The sequence below is a fragment of the Poeciliopsis prolifica genome, unplaced genomic scaffold (assembly GCF_027474105.1).
Source record: "Poeciliopsis prolifica strain line A6 unplaced genomic scaffold, Auburn_PproV2 SCAFFOLD001, whole genome shotgun sequence".
Taxonomy (NCBI): Eukaryota; Metazoa; Chordata; class Actinopteri; order Cyprinodontiformes; family Poeciliidae; genus Poeciliopsis; species Poeciliopsis prolifica.
This window is the reverse complement of record NW_026562376.1, coordinates 14,204,816-14,225,517: the sequence shown is the minus strand read 5'-3', so window position 1 is coordinate 14,225,517 and position 20,702 is coordinate 14,204,816. Positions and strand designations below refer to the sequence as shown.

At 39.0% G+C, this 20,702-nt stretch overlaps 1 protein-coding gene and 2 long non-coding RNA genes across 6 annotated transcripts in view; 1 reads left to right on the top strand and 2 right to left on the bottom strand.

Moving 5' to 3' along the window:
- Nucleotides 1–17,362, top strand: part of LOC129361032 (ras association domain-containing protein 7-like) — a 39,541-nt gene extending 22,179 nt beyond the window's left edge. For all 3 annotated transcript variants that reach the window (XM_055031642.1, XM_055031651.1, XM_055031659.1), the window contains exons 2-6: nt 8,933–9,127; nt 10,396–11,306; nt 14,240–14,387; nt 14,464–14,571; nt 16,750–17,362. In XM_055031642.1, coding sequence (XP_054887617.1) covers nt 9,025–9,127; nt 10,396–11,306; nt 14,240–14,387; nt 14,464–14,571; nt 16,750–16,781 — 1,302 coding nt within the window. In that variant the 5' untranslated portion in view covers nt 8,933–9,024 and the 3' untranslated portion in view covers nt 16,782–17,362. The remainder of the gene's footprint in view (nt 1–8,932; nt 9,128–10,395; nt 11,307–14,239; nt 14,388–14,463; nt 14,572–16,749) is intronic.
- Nucleotides 3,463–5,805, bottom strand: LOC129361086 (uncharacterized). Of its 2 annotated transcripts, XR_008606129.1 has the most exons (4): nt 5,647–5,805; nt 4,589–4,680; nt 3,923–4,013; nt 3,463–3,760 (listed from the first exon to the last, which is right to left on the bottom strand). It is a non-coding gene; the product is annotated as an uncharacterized LOC129361086 (long non-coding RNA). The 2 variants fall into 2 exon arrangements; XR_008606128.1 differs by having other exon boundaries at nt 3,923–4,680.
- LOC129361082 (uncharacterized) lies at nt 15,176–20,173 on the bottom strand. Its single transcript, XR_008606127.1, has 2 exons — nt 19,927–20,173; nt 15,176–16,686 (listed from the first exon to the last, which is right to left on the bottom strand). It is a non-coding gene; the product is annotated as an uncharacterized LOC129361082 (long non-coding RNA).
- Nucleotides 20,174–20,702: the final 529 nt, after the last annotated feature.

The window sequence follows — 20,702 nt, the reverse complement described above, 5'->3', positions numbered from 1 at the left end:
ATGATATAATCATGATCTTAATCCACATTAACTCTGATTAAAGAAACTGGTAACTATTCACTTACTATAAATCTGACAGCTAAGTATGAACAGTATTGTACTTTCAGGCTATGATATATTTACATGAACTATGGTAATAATCGAATCAGTGAAGATGTGGAGTACTTTTTTCAAATTATATAGGCCTATATAGTCGTGTGAAAATGTTTTCATACGATTTGATTTTCTTCATGTTTTCTTGTTATGTTTTGTCACATTGATTGATTCTTATCCCTTTCCTATTGATTGTCTCACGTCAAAGTTTATGGATATTTTATGTGATCAACAAGCACAAAGTGGACAATAAAATGTGTGAGTAAAATGGTAAAAATAAAATAAAATCATGTTAATTCATCTTCACTCTGTCCGAATTCCAATACAACTGTGTGCTTTAAAAACTCACCTATCCAGTAGAAAGGGACTAGATATTTTGAGGGCCACCAATTTATAGCTCAACACCTCGGTGTGCCTGGAGGGACACAGAGACAAGCAGAGTCATGCTTCAAGTGTCTGCAAGGCCACAAAAAGCTCTGCTTTGAGCTGAATCACAGAGCAGCTGCTGGAGTTCTTACTGAACGCAGTCAGGTTGATGAAAGACTCAAAGCGAGCTTGATAGATAGATGAGTGATAATGAGAGAGAAAGGCGTATGGCTCCAATCATGCTTTCTTTCCCTTTAAAAAAAAAATTCCAATTATTTTTATCTGTCAGCATTTTTATGCAGGTTCGTAGTTTGTCTTCCTCTCCGTTTCATCACACAAGTAGCATAACTTGTCAGCTTTCCTTCGTTGGTTCAACAGGCAAGTTCCTCAAGTACGTCATTTTTCTTCTCTCTTCGCTTTGTCTGATCCTGAAGAGAGTGTGACTTGTAAATTGTTTCATGGTTGTGGGTTACCAGTCCCACCTCTCGCCCCCTTTTAGAAGATTTATGGGAGGTCAGCATTGAGAGTTTCAGCTGAAACTGTCTGCAGTTGTGTGGATGGGTGGGGCATGGGTGAAAGTCAGGGTGGGTGCTTAAGGGGGGTTGTTGGAAATTGTAGGGTCAGGGCAACTTGTGGTTAGGGCATGGTTGTGGGAGGTGTGGACTGTTGCTATGTGAGTCACTCCACAGTGTGAGTTTTGAATAACTTTTCATGGTTTGGATAAGAGTGAGCATGTGTGCTATGACTCACACCATGTGCAAACTACCTACAGCATGTGTTCGTTTTTAGCTTCTTGTCAACTTTGACATCAAGTATTACACAACACAATTGAATACCAGAAGAGGTTTTGATTGAACGTTGGATTCTGCATTATTCCAGACTTTACTCCTGCCACTGTCACTATTGTAGTTAATGTAGGACATTTGTTCTTCAGATTTTGCATAGAAGAGCTTCCCCTTCTGCCTATATCTCATTGGGAACTGACACAAGACTCCTTAGCTGTGTCAGCCAGGCAGACGTGTTGTTCTCAGTATCGCTCTACTTGTGACAAAGGAACAGACAGCAACCTGAGACCCACAGACCTGTTTGTTTCCTGTTAGTGCAGATTATTACATTTCAGTAGCCAGAGGTACAAGAGCTAAGGATTGTGGGAAAATAACAATTTGAGCTTGGAGATCTGTTGTAAAGTGATAGTACCTGCTTCTTAGGTCGATAGTATCAAAATATTTAAATAATACCCTTGTTTCAAATATGATTTAATTGTCCAGAAATGTTGGTTATTTTGCAATTTATAATTACTTAATTACTGTTGCTTAAAATTGCAACAAATCAAGGAACATTTGAAACTTCTTTCTTTACCGATAATCAGTGCCTGGTAATCCTGGTACCGCATCCCGGCTGCAAAATACTTACCTGGGTACAGGTACATCTTTGCTACAGTAGATGGTTTTGATCTTAACCTAGTCCAGACCTTAACCTAAGTGAGAGTACATTGCTCGAAAATTGATTTAAAATTGATGTTATGAATTAATCTTTGATGGTCTGTCACATGAAATTCAGATCTGATATTTACATTGAAGTGTGTTTATTTTGTAACATGCAAAAATATAAGGAAGCGATACAAATGAATTGATGACAAATGAGCTCGGTGGTTTGACTTGAGGATTCTAGTGCAGATGGCTTAAAAAAACAAAATGTTTCCCTCCTGCTGTTTTGTTTTCTTGAACTTACAAGAAGCCTCATCACTGAGGTGAATGATTGTCGACACCCACTTTATGGCATCCAGATAGGGTTAATTATATATTACAGCAGTTTGCACTCTGTTCTCTCAAAGAAAATGGTGGACGTGTGCTGTTGAAATTTTAACGTTTTGATGTCTGATAAGCGCTCCTCTTTCAAAGCACATATCTTGTCAGATAAAATTGCACTGAAAAAAATAAGTCATTGGATGAACATAAAAAAATTATGGAAAGGATTTCCACCTGATTACTTTGCTTTATTTCAGCACCATGTACTTGTGTTACTCTTATTTAAAGCAAATGTGTTAGGTCAACCTAATTTATTAAGATTATTCCAAGGTAAAGCAAATGTGTTGGCTCAACTTGTTACAATGGTGATTCATGGGTGATTCTAAATCAAACATGTTGGCTCAACGTAATATATTGTGGTTATTCTTATATAAATTAAATGAGTTGGCAAAACATAATTCATTATGGTTCTTCTAATTTAAACCAAATGTGTTGGCTTAACCAGAATTATGGTAATGCAATGGATGATTGTAAATCAAATGAGTTGGCTCTATTCCATTCATTAAGGTTATTCAAATTCAAATGAAATGTGTTGACTCAACATATGTTTTAAAGGTTCCTTTAACTCAGTTACTATAGCGTGACCCAGTGTAATGCAATACAGCCAGTCCAACTAATCTGCAATGTTTAGGACCAAATCATTGATGTAACTTCATTAAGATGAATGTAAATCTAGTTGAAACCACCTTATTTTACAGTGGTACCTTCACACTACCTGATTCAGTAGGTACAACTCACTAAAAGTAAGTTAGCTCAACAAATATGCTTCATGCTAAAAGACAGCTAGTTAATCGTGTGGAAATCCTTTCCATTATTTCATGATGTTAGTTCAAAGACATTTTTTCAAGCGTTAATCAAGCATTTTAAGATAGCACTAGGTGAAAGTGTAGGAAGAACACTCAACAATTAGAAAAGGTACAACACAATTGTATTTTCAAAATTGTTATACATCGTTTTTTTACACAGCACAAAACAGCTGAGTTGGACATTGAATAAAAAAAACAACTACAAAAAGGTTACAGTTTCATTTCCCAGCCAATTCTTTACAACATAAAACATGTCATTATAGTTGCTCAACTTAGAGAACTGTAACAATATAAATCTTTTTACTGCAGACTTTAAACACTCATTTTCCATATGAAACTTTACTCAACTTAGCGGCAAGTTTCATATTGAGAACTTGTGCTTTCTTTGATAAGTTCTTTCCATCCAATTTCATTATTTCCTGTATTACTTCAAAGGTATGCTTGAGTTACTGAGCAAGTTGAGTGCTGAACGCACTAAACTTGAGGGTAGCTCAAGTTTAGTGCGTAGATTAGTCCCAGCAGCATCACTATTGCAGAAGATACACTGCCCAAGCTGTTCATAACTTCCACCTCCTCCAGGACAATCCCAACATCCAGATGTGCATCGGCAGCCTCTGCACCCTCTGCTCAAATGACGATTCCGAGGACAGCCTCGGCTTTGGCCATTTCTGCACATTCATCAACGTCCTAAGGGAGTTAGGGAAGGGTATTGGGGGGGAGACAATTCACATGTAATTAAATAAATAAATTAGACTGACATTGATTGAGTCACTCATGGACCTTAGTTGGTGAAAGTATTTTAACAACTCTTAGGACTTCTATTATAAACACAAAGAGAATTTAACATACCATGTACTCCCTCACCAGCTTCTCTGGATCTTCATTTAGGTACACACAGACCTTTGAGGATGCACTCTCATCTGACCTCAGCAGTGTCTTCCTAAATATGCAGATTAAAAAACAATGAGAACAATCTCAAAACTCCAGCAGTATAGGTTCACACACTTGAAAACATAGCTGCATTCAAAGGAAGTCACAACAAAAGTGATCAGTGACTTGCAGTCTGTTTGAAAGATATTTAAAATTGTTAGTATCCCTTCATTATGCCATGACTAAAATGGAGTTTAACATTTTATTTAAACATCTAACTGAAGCTGTTAGAGGTTTAAATAAAGACATGAATATATCACCAAAGAAATATGTGAAAAGTACAGAATGGTCAACACAGTCTATATCCTTCTACTTAAATGAATATGCAAAGCATTCCATGTCTTACAAGTACATGGACAGTCTATGTGTGGGCATGGGTAACATCGCATATGCCGGTGTTTAAGTGTAAAATGTTTTAACAGGTCATATCTACGAGACAGAGAGAGACTACACTCCTTACATTTCCACATCCCCACGCAAATAAAGACAAATAAAACAGACTGGCCAAATAAATGTTTAGCTGAACCCTAGCTTTATAAGCTCTCTAACACTACATTCAGTCACTTTAGATCTGGCAAAACTTACTATTAGCCACTGAAATCTATAACTTGATAGCCGATGAGCCCCTTGACCAGAACTTAAGCAGGTGGATTACAGATAGGTGATCAGGTGATGTTCTGAAAGAGATCAGATATATTTTCAGCCATTAAAATATGCAATTCATACTGAACTGAGTTGTATCTTTTAGTACAAGACCCTTGAATGCCTCATGAATATAACCACTGGACACATGCAAGCACATATGTGCAGAACAATGGTGAATTGAACATGGTAGAAAGCAATAGTAACAAAGGTCAAAATGAGCACAATCAACACAAAAAACATCAACATTTCAAATTAAACCAATGAACTTCAATATTGTTTCTGAGCTACAATTATTTGGGGACAACAAAGAAGAGTCCAAAAAAAAACCAACATCTTTACAGCAGAGGAATATGTATTTTAAAGAAAAAAAATAGAAAGCTCAAGTCTGTAATAATGGATAATCCATTGAGAGTTTTAGCCTGACAAAATATACTAGAAATCCATAACTAACAGGTATTTTAGGAACATTTAACAAAGCTCAGAAAGCAATGCTTTCTGCAGGTTTCACCGACTGAAATGTAGGACTTTTTATTACCATAATTAATTAAGAATCTCGATGATGATAGAAAGGTACCAAAGTGTGTATCTACGTTTACCTCCATAGTAACATTACTGAAATAGAATTAAAATAGTTAGAAATAGACTGATGTTAGATCCGTGTGTTAAAAATCCACTAAACCTCCAGGGAGCTCAGGAGGAGCAAAACTGTGACATTTCTGGGGTCCATTTGTGTCTCTGGCAGCAGCTTTGTGACCCTTACACTACATATGGCTCTGCAGAGTTTTTTCGCACAGAATGTACCTAACATGGTGCGGCGATAAATGTAAACTTACCAATGATATCACATATAGCTAACTGCCTTAACCTAACCGACTTAATCTACAGAACATGAAATAATGTGACACAAGTATGGAACAAGTAGAAAATGGTGCAAATGTAGAGAAATTTTAAGTTACATATTTTTATATGGATTTAGATGAAAATAGTTTGACTCTTACCTTCTTCAAATTAAGCAGATGCACGCCAGGAATCTCCCCTCTGCCTTTGAAAAAACCCAACAAGGTGCAAGCCAGTTATCTCGCGTGATTTTCCGTAATCTCTTGATGTCGCTGGATCCTCTTCAGCGGGAGATGAGTCTGACACAATAGCGCTTTGGAACTGACGTCACTGTGTTTTTTTTATTAGATTAACTTTGACAAATATTAATATTGAATAAAAAAATAAAAAAACATATATATATATATATATATATATATATATATATATATATATATATATATATATATATATATATATATATATATATATATATATATATATATATATATATATATATATATATCTTATATATATATATCTTGGCACAACCAAGAGCTCGGGTCCTCTGGTAGAGGACCCGAGCTCAGAGGATAAGAACACACCCGCGGTGGGTATATATATGTTAATTAGATGTATTCAAGTTGAGATAACGTCATTCAATCACATTAGTCCAGTTGAGAGAAAAAAACCGATTGTCTCGCGTGTTCTCGCGTGATATCCCGTGATCTCACTCGTTGTCGTCAGCACAATATCAGTCTGACTATAATGAATCGTGTTAGCTCAACATGATTCAATTTTATAAATGTGAAGTCGTGGAATATCTTGTTTATCCAACATGATTTTATCACGTTTTCGCTTCAAACCCAACATTATTGAGTGAAAGGTACATGATATTCTTTTGTTAATGTAATACGCCCCGACGTTCTTTTTTTTGGCGGAAGATCTAGCTGACGTAATTCAATCACGTTATCTCACCTTGATACATTTATTCCATTTGCGAGAGGAAACCAATTGTCTCGCGTATTCTCGCGTGATATCCCCTGATTTCCCGTAATCTTGCGTGAACTTGCGTGATATCCCGTGATCTCACTCGTGGTCTTCAGCATAGGATCGGTCTGACTATAATGAATCATGTTCTCTCAACATGATTCAATTTTATAAACGTTGAAGTTGTGGAATATCTTGTTTATGCAACATGATTGTATCATGTTTTTGGCTCAAACATGGAATTATTTAGTTAACAGTATGATATTTTGTTAATGTGATAACCCCTGAGGTTCCTTTTTTACAGTGTGCCTTCCCCTGCATCCCTCAAATAAATTCCTTTGGTGTGTGATCACCCACTAATGTCGCCTTCTTGTTTCCCAAGGATCTCGTTCTGCTGGTTCAATTCTTGAGTCACACTGTTATTTGTTCTGTTCGTGGCGTCGTATTGAGATGTGTCGTGCAAAGTTTCCACATCAGGTACTTTATTGCTACCCAGGAGACTTTTTGTTTGGCATCTAAACAGTGGAGAGCAATGGTGGTGCAGGGTAACCAGGTCAGCAGTGGAGCAGGGGTGGGGTTAAGGGCTTTTGTTAAAGAAATCAGGAATTCTTCCGGCTGGAAGATGAAGTCAGTGCATTCCTCCGGAGCTGCTCCCAATGAGCAGCGAGTGGAGCAGAGCCACGCTTTGAATGAAGGGCAAGATAATGGTGGCGTTCAAAGTAAAACACCTCCCATTGAGAACCAGGGAGACAGAAAGAGAACACCATCTGTCTGACTGGCTGAGGAGCTCTCTTTGAGCCACCTGAACAGAAAAAAATCCTATGCCAGGCCAAGTTCAGGAGAAAAATGCCTGCAGCACTTCACTTTTTAAATGCGCTCACAGGATTTATTGTTTTGTTTTGAAGTATTGCTATTAAAGTACCCACAGACAGGATATAGGCGGTATAATGATATTTTTTTCTGCTCAGGTCTGGAAAGTTAGTTTGAATCCAGCTCTGGTCCTGCTGAGGCTAGTTGAATCCAGCGTGCACATACACATTCTTGTCTTTCTGTGGTTTTCTACTCTCAACACACACATCCAAAACAGCCATGACTGACTGTGCCCTTCCTGTCAGTTCCTCTTGGCAGCAAGCTATTATAAAAGCTTTGAAGGCAGGCAACAAAGCATTTAAAGTGGCTACAGGTCAGCATTTATGCTCACAGGTCTACAAGTTCCTGTCAGGGCTATTAACAAAGCACTCAGATATAACACAATCTGGCCTCACTCTACGTTTACTTTGCCAATAGTCTTCAACCCTATAACTACAGTAACTCACAAAAGTACTTATCTCCCTTGACTGTTGTGGTGATTTTATGTCATGAACCAACACAAAGTAATTGTAATTTTCGAGAGTTTTGAAAGAAAAATATGAAAAGATAAGCATTCCCCCTTTACTTCGACACCAGTCTGCCTGCATAGTTTTGTCCAACCAGCTGCTTTCCCAAGCCACCTATTTAGTAAACAGTGTCCTCCTGTGCGTAACTTAATCTCAGCATACATACAGCTCTCTTGTGATAGCTTCCCATACATGTAAACACAGTATACATGTACGGGATCAGATTGTTTGGACGTTCACTGAGGTGTCTAGATGTGTAAAACCACATTCTAAGCTTTTAGCTTTCCACAAAACACAGCTGAATCTGTCATGTAGTAAATAGAAGACATAAACTTCAATGTTAAGTGACACACAGAGCTAGGAAAGCATTAATTAAAGAAGCAGCACTAAACACGGTGTGCCAGAAAACAAGCATCATCTTGAACATTCCCATCAGCCCCAAGGTGAAACATGGTGGTGGTGAGAGTTGGTGAATGAAGCTACATAGAGGGGAATTCTGATAGAAAACCTGCTACAGATTGGAGGAGGCTTGAGACTAGGGCAATGTGTATCCAAAGCCAAAACAATAAAGCAAATGAAAGCATAGTTATGTGTGGGTGGTTCAGACCTAAACTAAATTAACAGGATTAGAAAATTGGTGTCTACAGTGGCACATCCTGTGCTATGCTCCAAAAAGAAGCAAAAGTTTCAGTGAAGTGGTTTGGAAAACTTTTAATCTTGATGGGACAAATACATACCACACTTTCAACTTTGTGTTTGTAAAAATTTTTACCATATATAGTTTCCAAGTTATGGATGACTTAGTTGTTTAAGGGGGATGAATTTTGCAAGCCGCTGTCTGTTCATCTCATTCATCGTGTCGGATTTTGACGTCAGTACTGTTTGGTGTATAAACTTGCTATAAAATTCTATTTGTGATGTAGTTCGGTATGTGATAGATGACCTTTGGTGCAGTTTGTTTAGGGTGTCAACAAGTTATGTAACACGATGGACCAAGATTACAGTGTGATATTAGTTTGTTTTGGCCACTTACATTTAGGACATAAGATACTGATTCAGTCACGCTAACTTACCTCTCTCTCTGCTGTGTGTTATTTTGCAGAGGGTCATGCTTCGGTAGAGTGTGACAAGCCTAACTGAGCTGATCTGCTTTGAGGACCATCTAACCGCTCAGCGTGTCCTGCTTGGTCCAAGATGGAGCTCAAAGTGTGGGTGGATGGAGTGGTGCGCGTGGTGTGCGGGCTGTCTCAAGAAACTTCCTGCCAAGATGTCGTCATTGCTTTGGCACAGGCCATTGGTGAGTACTTCAGCCACTACAGTTGTTGTCCTCCTAGAATTTGTTGCATATTGCATTTGTGTATTTTTTTTCTCCTTTTTCACAGTTTATCTAAAAACCTTTGCAATCAGACAATCCTTTTCTGCATTATGAAATCGTGATTTCATAATGCTGGGAGAAGACATCCTGTTTTTCTTGCTTTTTATCTCTCTTCACTGACCTGAATCAAGTCCTTAACTGGATCTTGGATTTCAGCAGGGTGTCCATCCCTGTGTCCTCCGGCTTAATGCTAGCCACACGCTGCAGCAGCATTAAACAGCATCACTCTGCATTTAGACTCTCCTCCTTCTGTGAGTGAGCTTGTTGCCAAGTCATTGGGGAGTGTTTGCCCTAATTTCCAGATCCTTGTGGAAACTTTACTTTATCTGATTTTTTTTTTCACTTGTTGTGCAAGTTGTATACACTCGTTTTTCCAAATCACATTGAAAGAAATATAACTGCACTGTTATCAGTGTACTATATGCAGTATGAATCAGATAATGCTCAACGTGTTGCAGAAAACTAGTACAACTCACTATCTTAAGCTCATCTTACTTGTGATAAAACATGTAAGATGACTACCATGGACTACTAGGGACAGGTTAGTAAGAGTTGGTGGATGGAGAAAAATACAAGAGAAATCCTGGAAGAAAATCTTTCAGGGACTGCAAAAGACTTGTGACTGTGGGCAGAGACTCACCTTACTGAACAACAACCCAAACGTGCAACCAGGACTTCGACAAAGTGGATTAGATCAGAGGTGACCAACTTCAACTCTCAAGTGCTTGTGTCCAGCATGCTTAAGGCATCTCCATCGCTTTACACAACATAATCAAATAAGTAATTCATTAACTGAACTGGTTTCTGTAGATCTTGATGGCTTATTGAAGAAGTAAATCAACCATTTGATCTATCTGTGTTGGATCTGAGACACATCTAAAACATGCAAGACACTGACACCAGAGGACATACTTTGTCACGTTGGATGTTGATCAAAGCATATCAACGCAATAAAATTGCCTTTTCAAAGTCCAAATGTAATCTAACTGAAAACATTTTAAAACATTTTGGAACTGCACATTCACAGACTCCATCCAATCTGACTGATCTTCAACTTTGCAATTTTTGGCTTTCTCAAAAATTGTTACAAGATAAAAAGTTATCGTATATCTTCCTCTAATACAGAAGGGGTTTAGTAAAATAATAATGCTGCTGTGCTTAACTCTCTTGTCTTTTTGTCTTTTTTCCAGGTCAGACTGGTCGATATGTTCTTATTCAACGTTTGAGGGACACTGAAAGGCAGCTTTTGGCTACAGAGAGACCCCTGGAGTCTTTGGCCAAGTTGGGCCAACATGGCAACGAGGTTCAGTTTTTCCTGCGGCGTACTGGTCCTAGCAGCAGTGATGGGCCTAGTTCAAAACACGAAAGACAGTCTCCTCTTCAACTGCCCAAACATCCTGAGCCAGAGCCCCTGAAACGTAACCAACCTAAAAAAGCACTAACGTTTAACTTGGGGCCATCCACTTCCCCAAAGACCAAACCCAAACAATTTCAGAGGTCTCCAAAGGACTCATCAGAGCAAAGAGTCTCACCATCCCCCTCATCTAGCCCTGTATCCCCACATTCTCCCTCAACTCCTATTGGATCATCTAAGGAGGAAGTGTTTAAAAAGATCCTTCAGCAACAAGAGAGACTGAGAGCCATAGAGGGCCAGCTTGAGGTCCTAGAGAAGGAGTCACCGTATCGTCCACGTCCTTCTCCAAGCCCCTCACCAGTATCAGACTCTCACTTGCAAGAAGAGATTGATGCTTTGGAGCAAACAATGCGAAGGAACCATGCTGAGCTCACCCACGAGCAGTACTGGGAGGAGGAACTTCAGGTGGAGGTGGACAAAGAGCGAGAAATGAGAAGGAAGCTGACGGACCTGCACGCCAAGCTGGACGACTGTGGGCGACGGCTGCATGACTTCTCTGTACGCTCTGCCCAGCTGGAGCAGGAGATCCAGAGGGAGAGCCAGGCAGCAAGCAAAGCCAGCGGGGCCAAGGAGTCACTTGATGCTGTGAAGGCAGAGCTACGGATCCAGGAGAGGAAAGGGGTTGACTTTGAGGAGCAGGTGTCAGAAGCTGACAAGGCCCTGGAGAAGGCAGAGTCTGTGCTGCAGGTAAGGAGAGAGGTCATGGTTTTGGAAAAAGGACTATAAATTCAAAGGGGTTGAGATATTCCCCATTTTGCCTCACATCAATCTGTATCCCTCTCCTGCCTGCATAATGCTCCAGACATATAGCAGTGAATAGACAAAAAAGAGAAATATGAATTCTGAACAAAAGCTGATTGTTATATCAGACACGAATATGAGATACTCATATCTTCCTGTTCATGGACGTGTTTTATTTATACTCAAGCTAAACTGGTTTGGCAGGTATCACATTGAATGAAATTCAGGTTCCAAATTCATGATTACTCAAGTCGTTTACACTACATTTTCATGTGTGTGCCTTAGGTTGTACTGGCTATAGAAAATGGGATTAAAAAGAATTTATTTGGATTAGAAAAACCCCTTTCATTGGATTTACTTAACCTTGACATGTTGTTGAGTAATGTCTTAGTTGTTGACTTTGAGTCATTGGCACAGGTGTCCTAATAAAAGCCTAACCCGGCTTAAAGGCAAAACTGAGCTTTCTCAAGACCCAGAACCAACCCAGTACTCATGCAGCATAGAAAATATGTATTGAACATGTCAATATTTGAGCCTCTTTTCATGAAATTACCACCAGATGTTGTTTATAAACCATGTAATCCTCAGAGCAGAAACAACACATCTTTTGGGTTTCTAAATGAACTAATGAATAACGAAGAGGAATCACACAGGAAAAAAAAATTCCTAAATTCTCTGAGGAGTTTGTCAGCCTGTCTCAATTTTCTGCATCGATTTTTGAGGTGATTTTGCTTCTCCAGTGGAGTCTTACACAATGTGCATACATTCTCTATGTGTAGTCGCTGCAGTGACTGAATTATTTCTTGTTATCATTTAAAAAACTGTACCTGTTAATTCCAGGTTTTTCTGCCAGTGGTCCGTATCTAATTGTTTTTATTTTTTATTTTACTCCTGTTTGAAACTTTGCAGTGAGCCAAAGTCAACTAGATTGGAACATGGTTAGTATAGGCTTGGATGATATTCCTTCCCCTATTAGATAGCGACTTTAATGGTTCTTACTGGATAATTCTGTATACTTTGAGAGAGCTCTTTGTTGTAACCTCTCATGACAAACTTTTTGTGCAACACCTCAATATTGACGAACCTTTTAATAGGCCATCAATTTGCACTGGTATGGAGCAGAATTGCTTAGTAAATATTGACAGATCTCAGTTATTCTTGGCTTTCTGTGTCTTTTTGCATCTTCCCTTTTTTGTGCATTTTATAGTTACTCCCTGTGACATTCCTGCCTTTAACACATAGTTTAATTTATTGCTTTTTTAAGATTTAACTGTATGTTCATATTATTTAGATTATTGGCCACCTCAGAAATACATTTACTGAAAAAAGTCATTGGGAAAAACAATATGAACCTTGTGTGGTATGGTGAAAAGATATTTAAAAAGTAATAGTAATAGTGAAGTAATAGTTTAAAAAATAGATTAATTATAGCTTTCATTTTATCAGAACCTCACAAAAACTGCTCTTACAAGAAATATTATCAAATAAGCTACTTATTTATATTTTCAATTGAATTGAAAATATAAAGACATCAGTTGATGCTGTCATGAAACCAACACCGAAAAAACAACAACCCCAAACTTACTGTTAGTTTTTAGTCTTAAACATCATCAATTACAGTTAATTGTTTTTACAATAAGTCATTCTTCTTGCTTCAATACAATTTTTTAGGTAACAATAAGCTATACAATAACTGGCCATCCCTTCTTGAGATATTTCATTCCTATTTTTTTTTTATCCTGACTGTATGTGCTTTCCCAAAATGTATGATGGTCAAAGGATTAAGGAAAAATTAATTCCATCTTCATGATAGCTTAGCAGAAATGAGAATGGTTAGATTGAGTCTTTGTCAGAAATTTGAAGCAGAAGTTTTTCCACTATGTTATGGGAAACTCATTTGACTTTTAGTCTGAGAGCCTTTCAAGGCAAAATCTGACATATTTACTGCTTAATTAAAAGGACCAGGAGGAACTGTGTGTCATAGACTTTCACAGTATTCTACGCCTGATTTACAAAGGTACCTGTAAATCAGGTACTAACAAAGATTAGTTTTTATTTCATATAGGTTGTTAAAACATCAGATATTGTACTAGCAAACAGCACTGCATGTATAGGACAAAAACAACAACAACATATTGCCATGTCTACAGTAATTGCTAGAGAAAATAGGAAGCCTTCACTTCCTTAAAATGTTAGTAGGAGAAGGCTGAGTCCATTTTGATGAAAAAGATCTTGTGTCACTCATCAGTCAGCGGAATGGGCCGAGGCAGCCAGCAGAGCGTTAAAATGTTGCCGGTGATGAGCACAGCGTTCCTATCATCGGGCTAATGGAGGCAGACCTGCAGGTGTGAACTGCCTCAGCAGGATCTCTCAGTCCAACATCAATTATCCAAACACATACACACACTCATATAGGCCAGCGAAGTGAGAGGGAGGAATGTCCTGCAGATGCATGCTTTGTTTTACTCAATTAAAGCAGACTCTGCTTGTGTGCATTAAAGTTCATTTTGTAAGCAGGAAGTTGTCTGTTATTCAACAATAAGCTCAGAACTTTACATTTTCAGTAATGTTGGTTGATAAACATCGCATTGATGTGTAAATATGCGTCATGTTGTGTTGATCTGATGAAATCAGGCAGCTATATGGCTCCGTTTAATGGACTAATAATTACCTGATAAGCAGTAATCTGCATCGGTGACTCGTTTAGATGTGTAGAGTCTGCCGCCCTCTTGTGGTAAATGCTGGAAGCATTACTTTTTTAATACTGGTTAAGAAATCAAAATGACCCAGAAAAAAAAAAAAAATATATATATATATCTTCATGCTTAACACAACGACAGGCCAGTCACATTTGATTTTTCTCCACCTTTACCAATCAGGCTAAGCAGAATGAGCTGGAGGATCTGAATAAGGAGCTGAGGCAGTGTAATCTGCAGCAGTTTATCCAGCAGACAGGCACCGTGCCGGCTCATAGCCACTCGCGCACCGAGCTGCAGGAACAGCTTGAACAGCTGGAATTGGCAGCAGGTAGTATGGATGCCACACATTCTGTATATAAGACAAGTTGGCCATTTACTGAAGACTTTTCTTTTTTTCCCTTCAGGTCGCAGTGCGACTCCCGTGGAATTTCCATCTCGTCCGACGGCCAAGCAGTTTCTAGGACATCCGCGGAACCTGCAAAACCCTCTAGTGTCCAGTCTCAACCCTGAGGGTGTGTATGTGTGAGACCCTGCTGCTTCCCACGTCTCCATCCCCTGGTCCCAGAGCCCCTCACCCTCATATCTACTCCAGCTTTCTTGGGCTTAAAGCGGCTGCTTTCAATAATGGTGTTTGATTCTTAAACCATCTGTGCACTGGTGGTCTCTTCCACTTCTTACCTTCCCTTTGCTCAACCATTGCAGGATAAGAGGCTTCTGTTTAACAGCTTTCTCTTAGTCCTGTCCCTCGCCTTTTGCATTCTTTGCAGTCCTCCACCTTCCTTTTTTATATGTTTCTCTCGTCCTTTTATGCTTAGATTCTCCAGGGTTTATCTTCTCTGCACTTCCATGTCCTCCTTGCCTCACACTATTTGCTTCTGGACTAACCATAACCGCTTCAGTTTTTCTTTAATGCATTTTGGGATTTGCTGCTAATCCTCTCCTTTTGTAATTCCAAGTGGCCTTCCCCCCTCTCAAATCAAAAATCAACTCCCAGCAGCTGCTCTTCCCTGTATCTCCATGTAACTTATAGATCACACTGCATTTTACTGTGCCAGACGTTCTGATTGTGGATTTGTTTTTAACTTTGATGTGGAAAAAAAATCTGGGCCAAAACAGTTTCAGTTTACCTTTTTATTTATGAGTACCATTCATTTACATGTGGGAGCATGTATTTGCACAATGCCTTGTACTTTGATGATGCTTGATTTTCAAAGAGCAAGAGCCTTTCACAGTTCCCCTCCTGTGTAAAGCTTTGGGCCTTGTGTGCTTACAGAGAAATGTATTGATATCTTTTTGGACCCCTTACTGAAGACTTTTTTAAGGATTGTCTATTTTTACCAAGATCCTTGTTTAAAAAAAAAAATACATTTCCGATGTAGAGCCACAGGCCTGGGTTTGTTGAGATGCTTCTTCTGTTCCTTGCTCTGGGCCCGATGTGCCTGGTTCTTGTGCTGTCTTCACACCCACAGTTTGACCTTCCAGAACTTGCAATGTGCCGCATGGTGCTGTAGAATAAAGCTAATTAATGTGCAGTGCATTGTAAATGGATTTGTACTCACTGAATTTTTCATATTTTGTAAGGTTTCAACCACAAACTTCAATGATGAGGCTTTTTTTTCATTAAGAAAAGGGAAATTACTTATGGATCATTTCCACTGAGTTCTGAACACTTTTTTATAGTCCAACATATTTAGGAGCCTGTGTCTCTGTCCTAAATATGCCGATGGTCCAACAACTGCCGATGGTCAACGAATGGTGTGTTGTGGGACACCTTTATTTTGGAAACAGACAATAGGGCATGGATGCACCGCTGTGTGGAAACAAGGCGTTTGAGTTGATGAGATGAGGTATCCCATTAGGGGGGGGACGGGTCCTGGTGCTTATCTCCAGCTGTCAACGGGCGAGAGGCGGGGTACACCCTGGACAGGTCAACAGTCCATCACAGGAACGGTCTTAATCATACGCACATAGAATACACGTAGTCACATGTTTGACAAGCCTAATGAAAGACCAAACCTTATCAAACTGCACATGATTTTACACAGAGGACTGAATGCTATCCACTCCACATCTTCAGCTATGTATTTATAACAATCATTTTCCTTCCTCTCTGCAGTTATGTGCTACTTTGCATTGAGTGTGGAGTTTGTGGTTGTACTCTGACAAAAAGTGGAAAAGTTCCAAGAGTATGAATACTTCTCCAAGGCACCGTGTGCCCTAATAACAATTATAAAAATGTTTCAGTCAATACTATTGAAATTCATACACTATAATTCAGATTTATAAACTGTTTCAAAGCATTTAGGACTTTAGGACAAATCCTCCTAATATCCTGATTGGTCAAACTGTTGTGTGTCTTGTGTGCATTTCCTTCACATATGCAGTGTTATTTTTCTTTGAGAAGAGATACATGCCTATATCCTTTTTATTAGACATTTTTTTATATTCACTTGTGTTCAAATTCATTTTTTTGACCACGAACCTCAAGTAATACCCAAGATCTGTGGGCAAATGAAATAGAAACCGATCCTGTGTCAGACTGTATTCCCTGGAGGTGTGTGTGTGTGTGTACCTGCAGGGAAGGATGTTTTCTAGCTGAAAATGTTTCACCAACCCTCCTCCATCCCCTTAAAAAGAAGAAGAAAAAAATAAAGGTATCATCATCCCCCACCTGTTTTTGTGTCTTGCAGTCCTGACATCCCGAGAGTCGACATGGAGATAAAACACGGACAGCAGGGCCAAGGGAAAGTTGTTCACTTTTCTGTCTCCATCACCTCCTGTTTAACCCCTTTTGCTTCCTAACATTTCCATTCATTATTAATTTACCTTACAAGTACTTTATATAAATAAGAAAGATATATTTACAACATTTTGCTACTGTAAACATTTCAAAGTATCTGTATGAAATGTAAAGTAATTTAGGAACCTTTGACCAATAGAGATTATTACTATGACTATTTAAATAATAAAATGTGAATAATGTTTTAGATATCTTTTTGTCGGCTTATTTTTTTTAGACACAATCTTCTATATGAAATTATAGGAAGCTCTATTTGAAAACTGTGCATTTGAAATCCTTGCAGTAAGCAGTTGACTCACAAGTTTGTAATTTCTTTTTCTTTTTTTCTTTCTTTTTTTTAACAAAGAAAACCCTGAACAAGTTACTCTTACTATGAGATGAGGCCACTAGGCCTCGGTAGCTGGAGGAACTGTGGAGATTTAGGTAGGAGACAGGATTGCTGTTAATGATGCAGAAATCTGTCCTGTCTAGAAGCATTGTACAGTGGAAATCATGTTGAATGAAAGCCATAGGAAGTCTGACTGAAGGTTTGCCACAAAGACTTCACAGTAAACATGAGGGAAAAAGGAGGAGCTCTGGTCAGGTAACTTTTTTTTCCCCCCACAAGATATGATTAAGGCATATTAAGGACGATCCAGGAAGGAAAACTGCTAGAAGCTGCAGAAGATTTGACATTGTGGCAGAGCTTCACCGTCCGTGAGGACATTGACCCTCAATATAAAGCCAGAGCTACAACAATTTAGTTATATGTGAGAATATGTCTGCAGTACAGCTGAATTGAGTTGAGAATCTGTCTCAGCTTGAGTTGTTTTGCAAGGACAAATGGACACAAGTTTCAGCAGAGTTGAAGAAATACCCTAAAAAAAAACCTATCTAACTATATGCTATTCAGTTTTTGTATTTGTATAATAATCCTAAGTAAACCAACAATGAAATAAATCCGTCCCGCTACACAGCTTATCTCCAGTGAAGATAAATCTTCATGGTAAACACACATCCACTAAGGTCCTGCTCTCCACTTTAGTCCTCCATCCAGTTGCTGTTTGTTTACCTTGGAGACCAAATTTGCTGTCTGTCACAGTCTGAGTGACGTAGGCCTCCCCATGTGCTCTGGCTGACCCCGGATTGATACCCTGTAGGCTTCTAAAAATACCCTCTGCCATCCCGGGGCAGGTACATCATTTTTCAAGCTTTCTTTCTTCTCATCTTTGTCTTAAAATCACCCCACACCCCTGCGCATTTCAATGTTTATAGCTTGACACCATGACACCAAAAATTTTGATACAATGATCCACTATGCAGAATTGGATTATAATGAGCAGATTTAGAACTGTCTGGCTTTGTAAGGGTTAGATAAGCTTCAAATCCTTGTTTTGTTCCCGCTGTCTGGACAAGCCCAAAGCCGTGTGGTACACTACCGCCCTCTAGTGGACATGGAGAATATTACACAAGTATATTACACTACAAAACTTAAATTCATCATTCCCCACTGATATTGAGGGATACTAGAGCAAAATGCATTATTTGACCTTAAGCTTAGATTAGAATTTTACTTTATTAATAAGAGGAACTTTTCAATATTTCTCATTTAAATTGAACCCAGACAGCTAAAACTCCCACGATGATCCAAAACCGGACTCTAAAGATTTTTCAGAGTTCTGTGTGTTGGGAGTTTAACGTAGCATTTTGCGTGATCTTTTTCTCACTGAAAACTGATCAAACTGAGCATCTGGAAGAGCAATCTTCTCGATGAAGACGAGGGTGAGCGTCTGCACGTCCCGTATCAATGATGACGTTGACAGGCAGCTCAAGTTAAAGAGCCTGCGAGACACGCTCTTCTTGTCTTTTTCCTCTGTGTCACAATGACTCATCATGTACAGATGAGGTGGAAATAAAAAATTATTTTTTAAAAATCATGTGAAGATATGCTCCACATAACAAGACAAATCGAGCAGCGATTAGGCAAACAAAGGATTTAAGTCACAACTTTACTTCTCGCTTCATACACATACAAATACATTTTATGCACGTTGCTCTTTAATTAGGTGATTATTACTTACATAAATTCAAAAGTAAGAAAAGAAAACACTACATTCTGAAGTCAACTTCAGCAGTTTTGTGGAACAAACATGGACGCCACCTTGGGCAAGCTCCTACTTCCCCAACACACGCAAAAAATGTATACTATTATACTTTAGAGCATCAAGAGTCAAAGAACATTGATTGGATCTCAGATGGTCCCGACTGATACATTTTAAAGAGATTTAGATATATTTTGTGAAAACGCTACTCTTTTACAAAAATCAATATAAATGTCATCAGTGGTCTTCATTTGGAGAATTCAGACAAGATGGGGAAGCGAAAGAAGAGGAAAACTTCCAGCGAAGCTCCTGAGGTCAGGAGTTGAACCCCGCACGGCTGTGCCGAAGCCTGACGGCTTCTTCACACGGGCCCGCCATACCGCTGCACCTCGTGTTGCCCCCACAAAGTCTGCTTTAAAGAAACTGTACGTAGATTCAGTCCAGATTCGTGCCTTTAGAGTCTAAATCGCCTAATTTGAGACACAGTCTAAAGTTTAGACTGTGTCTCAAATTAGGCAATTTGTCATGTCATGGAAGTATTAAAAACAATGTTTTAAAATGTTTCCAAAAAAAAAAAAAAGAGGTTTTGACAAATTTCAAATTGGGCCTGACAGAATCAATGTTCAGAGCAAGAAAAAATTTTTGGACTAAACTGTCTTTTGCGCCAGAAATATTTTGTATTTCTGGTACTAAAAATGATACCAGAAATTCCTGATTCATCAAAAGAAGAAAACATTGACATAACCCCTTCATTACCACAGAATCGCATAACAAGAATTGGACATCAATCTAATTTTTGAGCATTGTCCCTCTTCACATTGTCCCTGCCCTGGACAAAAACCCAGATCGCTCGTATCAAAACCTTCGGCATAACGATAACCTCGCCTTCTGGAGACCCAGAGACCCCAAACTTGTCACTGCTGAGAAGAAAACTGATCAATCCCACAATTATGGAGAAAAAAAAAAAAAACTGAAACGAAACTCACCAACAGTGGTGGTGGCAAAAGGTAATCTGGGAAGGCAAAGCAATAACCACCTGGGTCCTAAATAAGGTATGTCCACACAGGAGGAAGTTGGCTTCAGTGCAAGTGGAAACCACTGGGAGGGCATTCGAGTGGCTCGGGCCTTTCCCAGCAGCGCACAGGACATGATCAAGAACAGCATGTACATAGAGGTGTCTGCCTCCTCTGGCTGAAGCTGGTCTGGCTGAAGGCGAGGCGGAGTGAGCGGCATTCCCAAAACCAGGTTAGCCGCTGTCACACGCACAGTGGAACTGGCAACTGGCACAATGTGCGTTAGTCAGTGGCTTACCTGCTTTCAGATCTCAGAGGTTATGGTGACAGTGTTTCGCCTCACACACTCTGCAGAGCATAAAGAGATACTGTATCATCATTCACTGATGAATCAGGTGGTCAAAAGCAATCATTTCAGCATGCAATGTCATACAACTGAATAAAACAAGAGAAGTCTATATTTGTTATAAATATATATATGTATATTCTATCCAGGTAATAGTGATATCATCAGAGTGACATGAGATTCAACTTCCTGTTCATGATCTGTGGATCAGTCAGCACATTACCATATAGTTCACATCACACTGTTTCTAAACGGTGAAAAGAAAGTTTCATTCTCACACATTGTTATAGAAAACACAAAATAAAGACATTTCCAACAAAATTACACGGTGATTAATGTATCACATCTATGACTGCATGTTCATTAAAAATGTAGCGGTACTCACCAATCCCAAGTTTTCTTT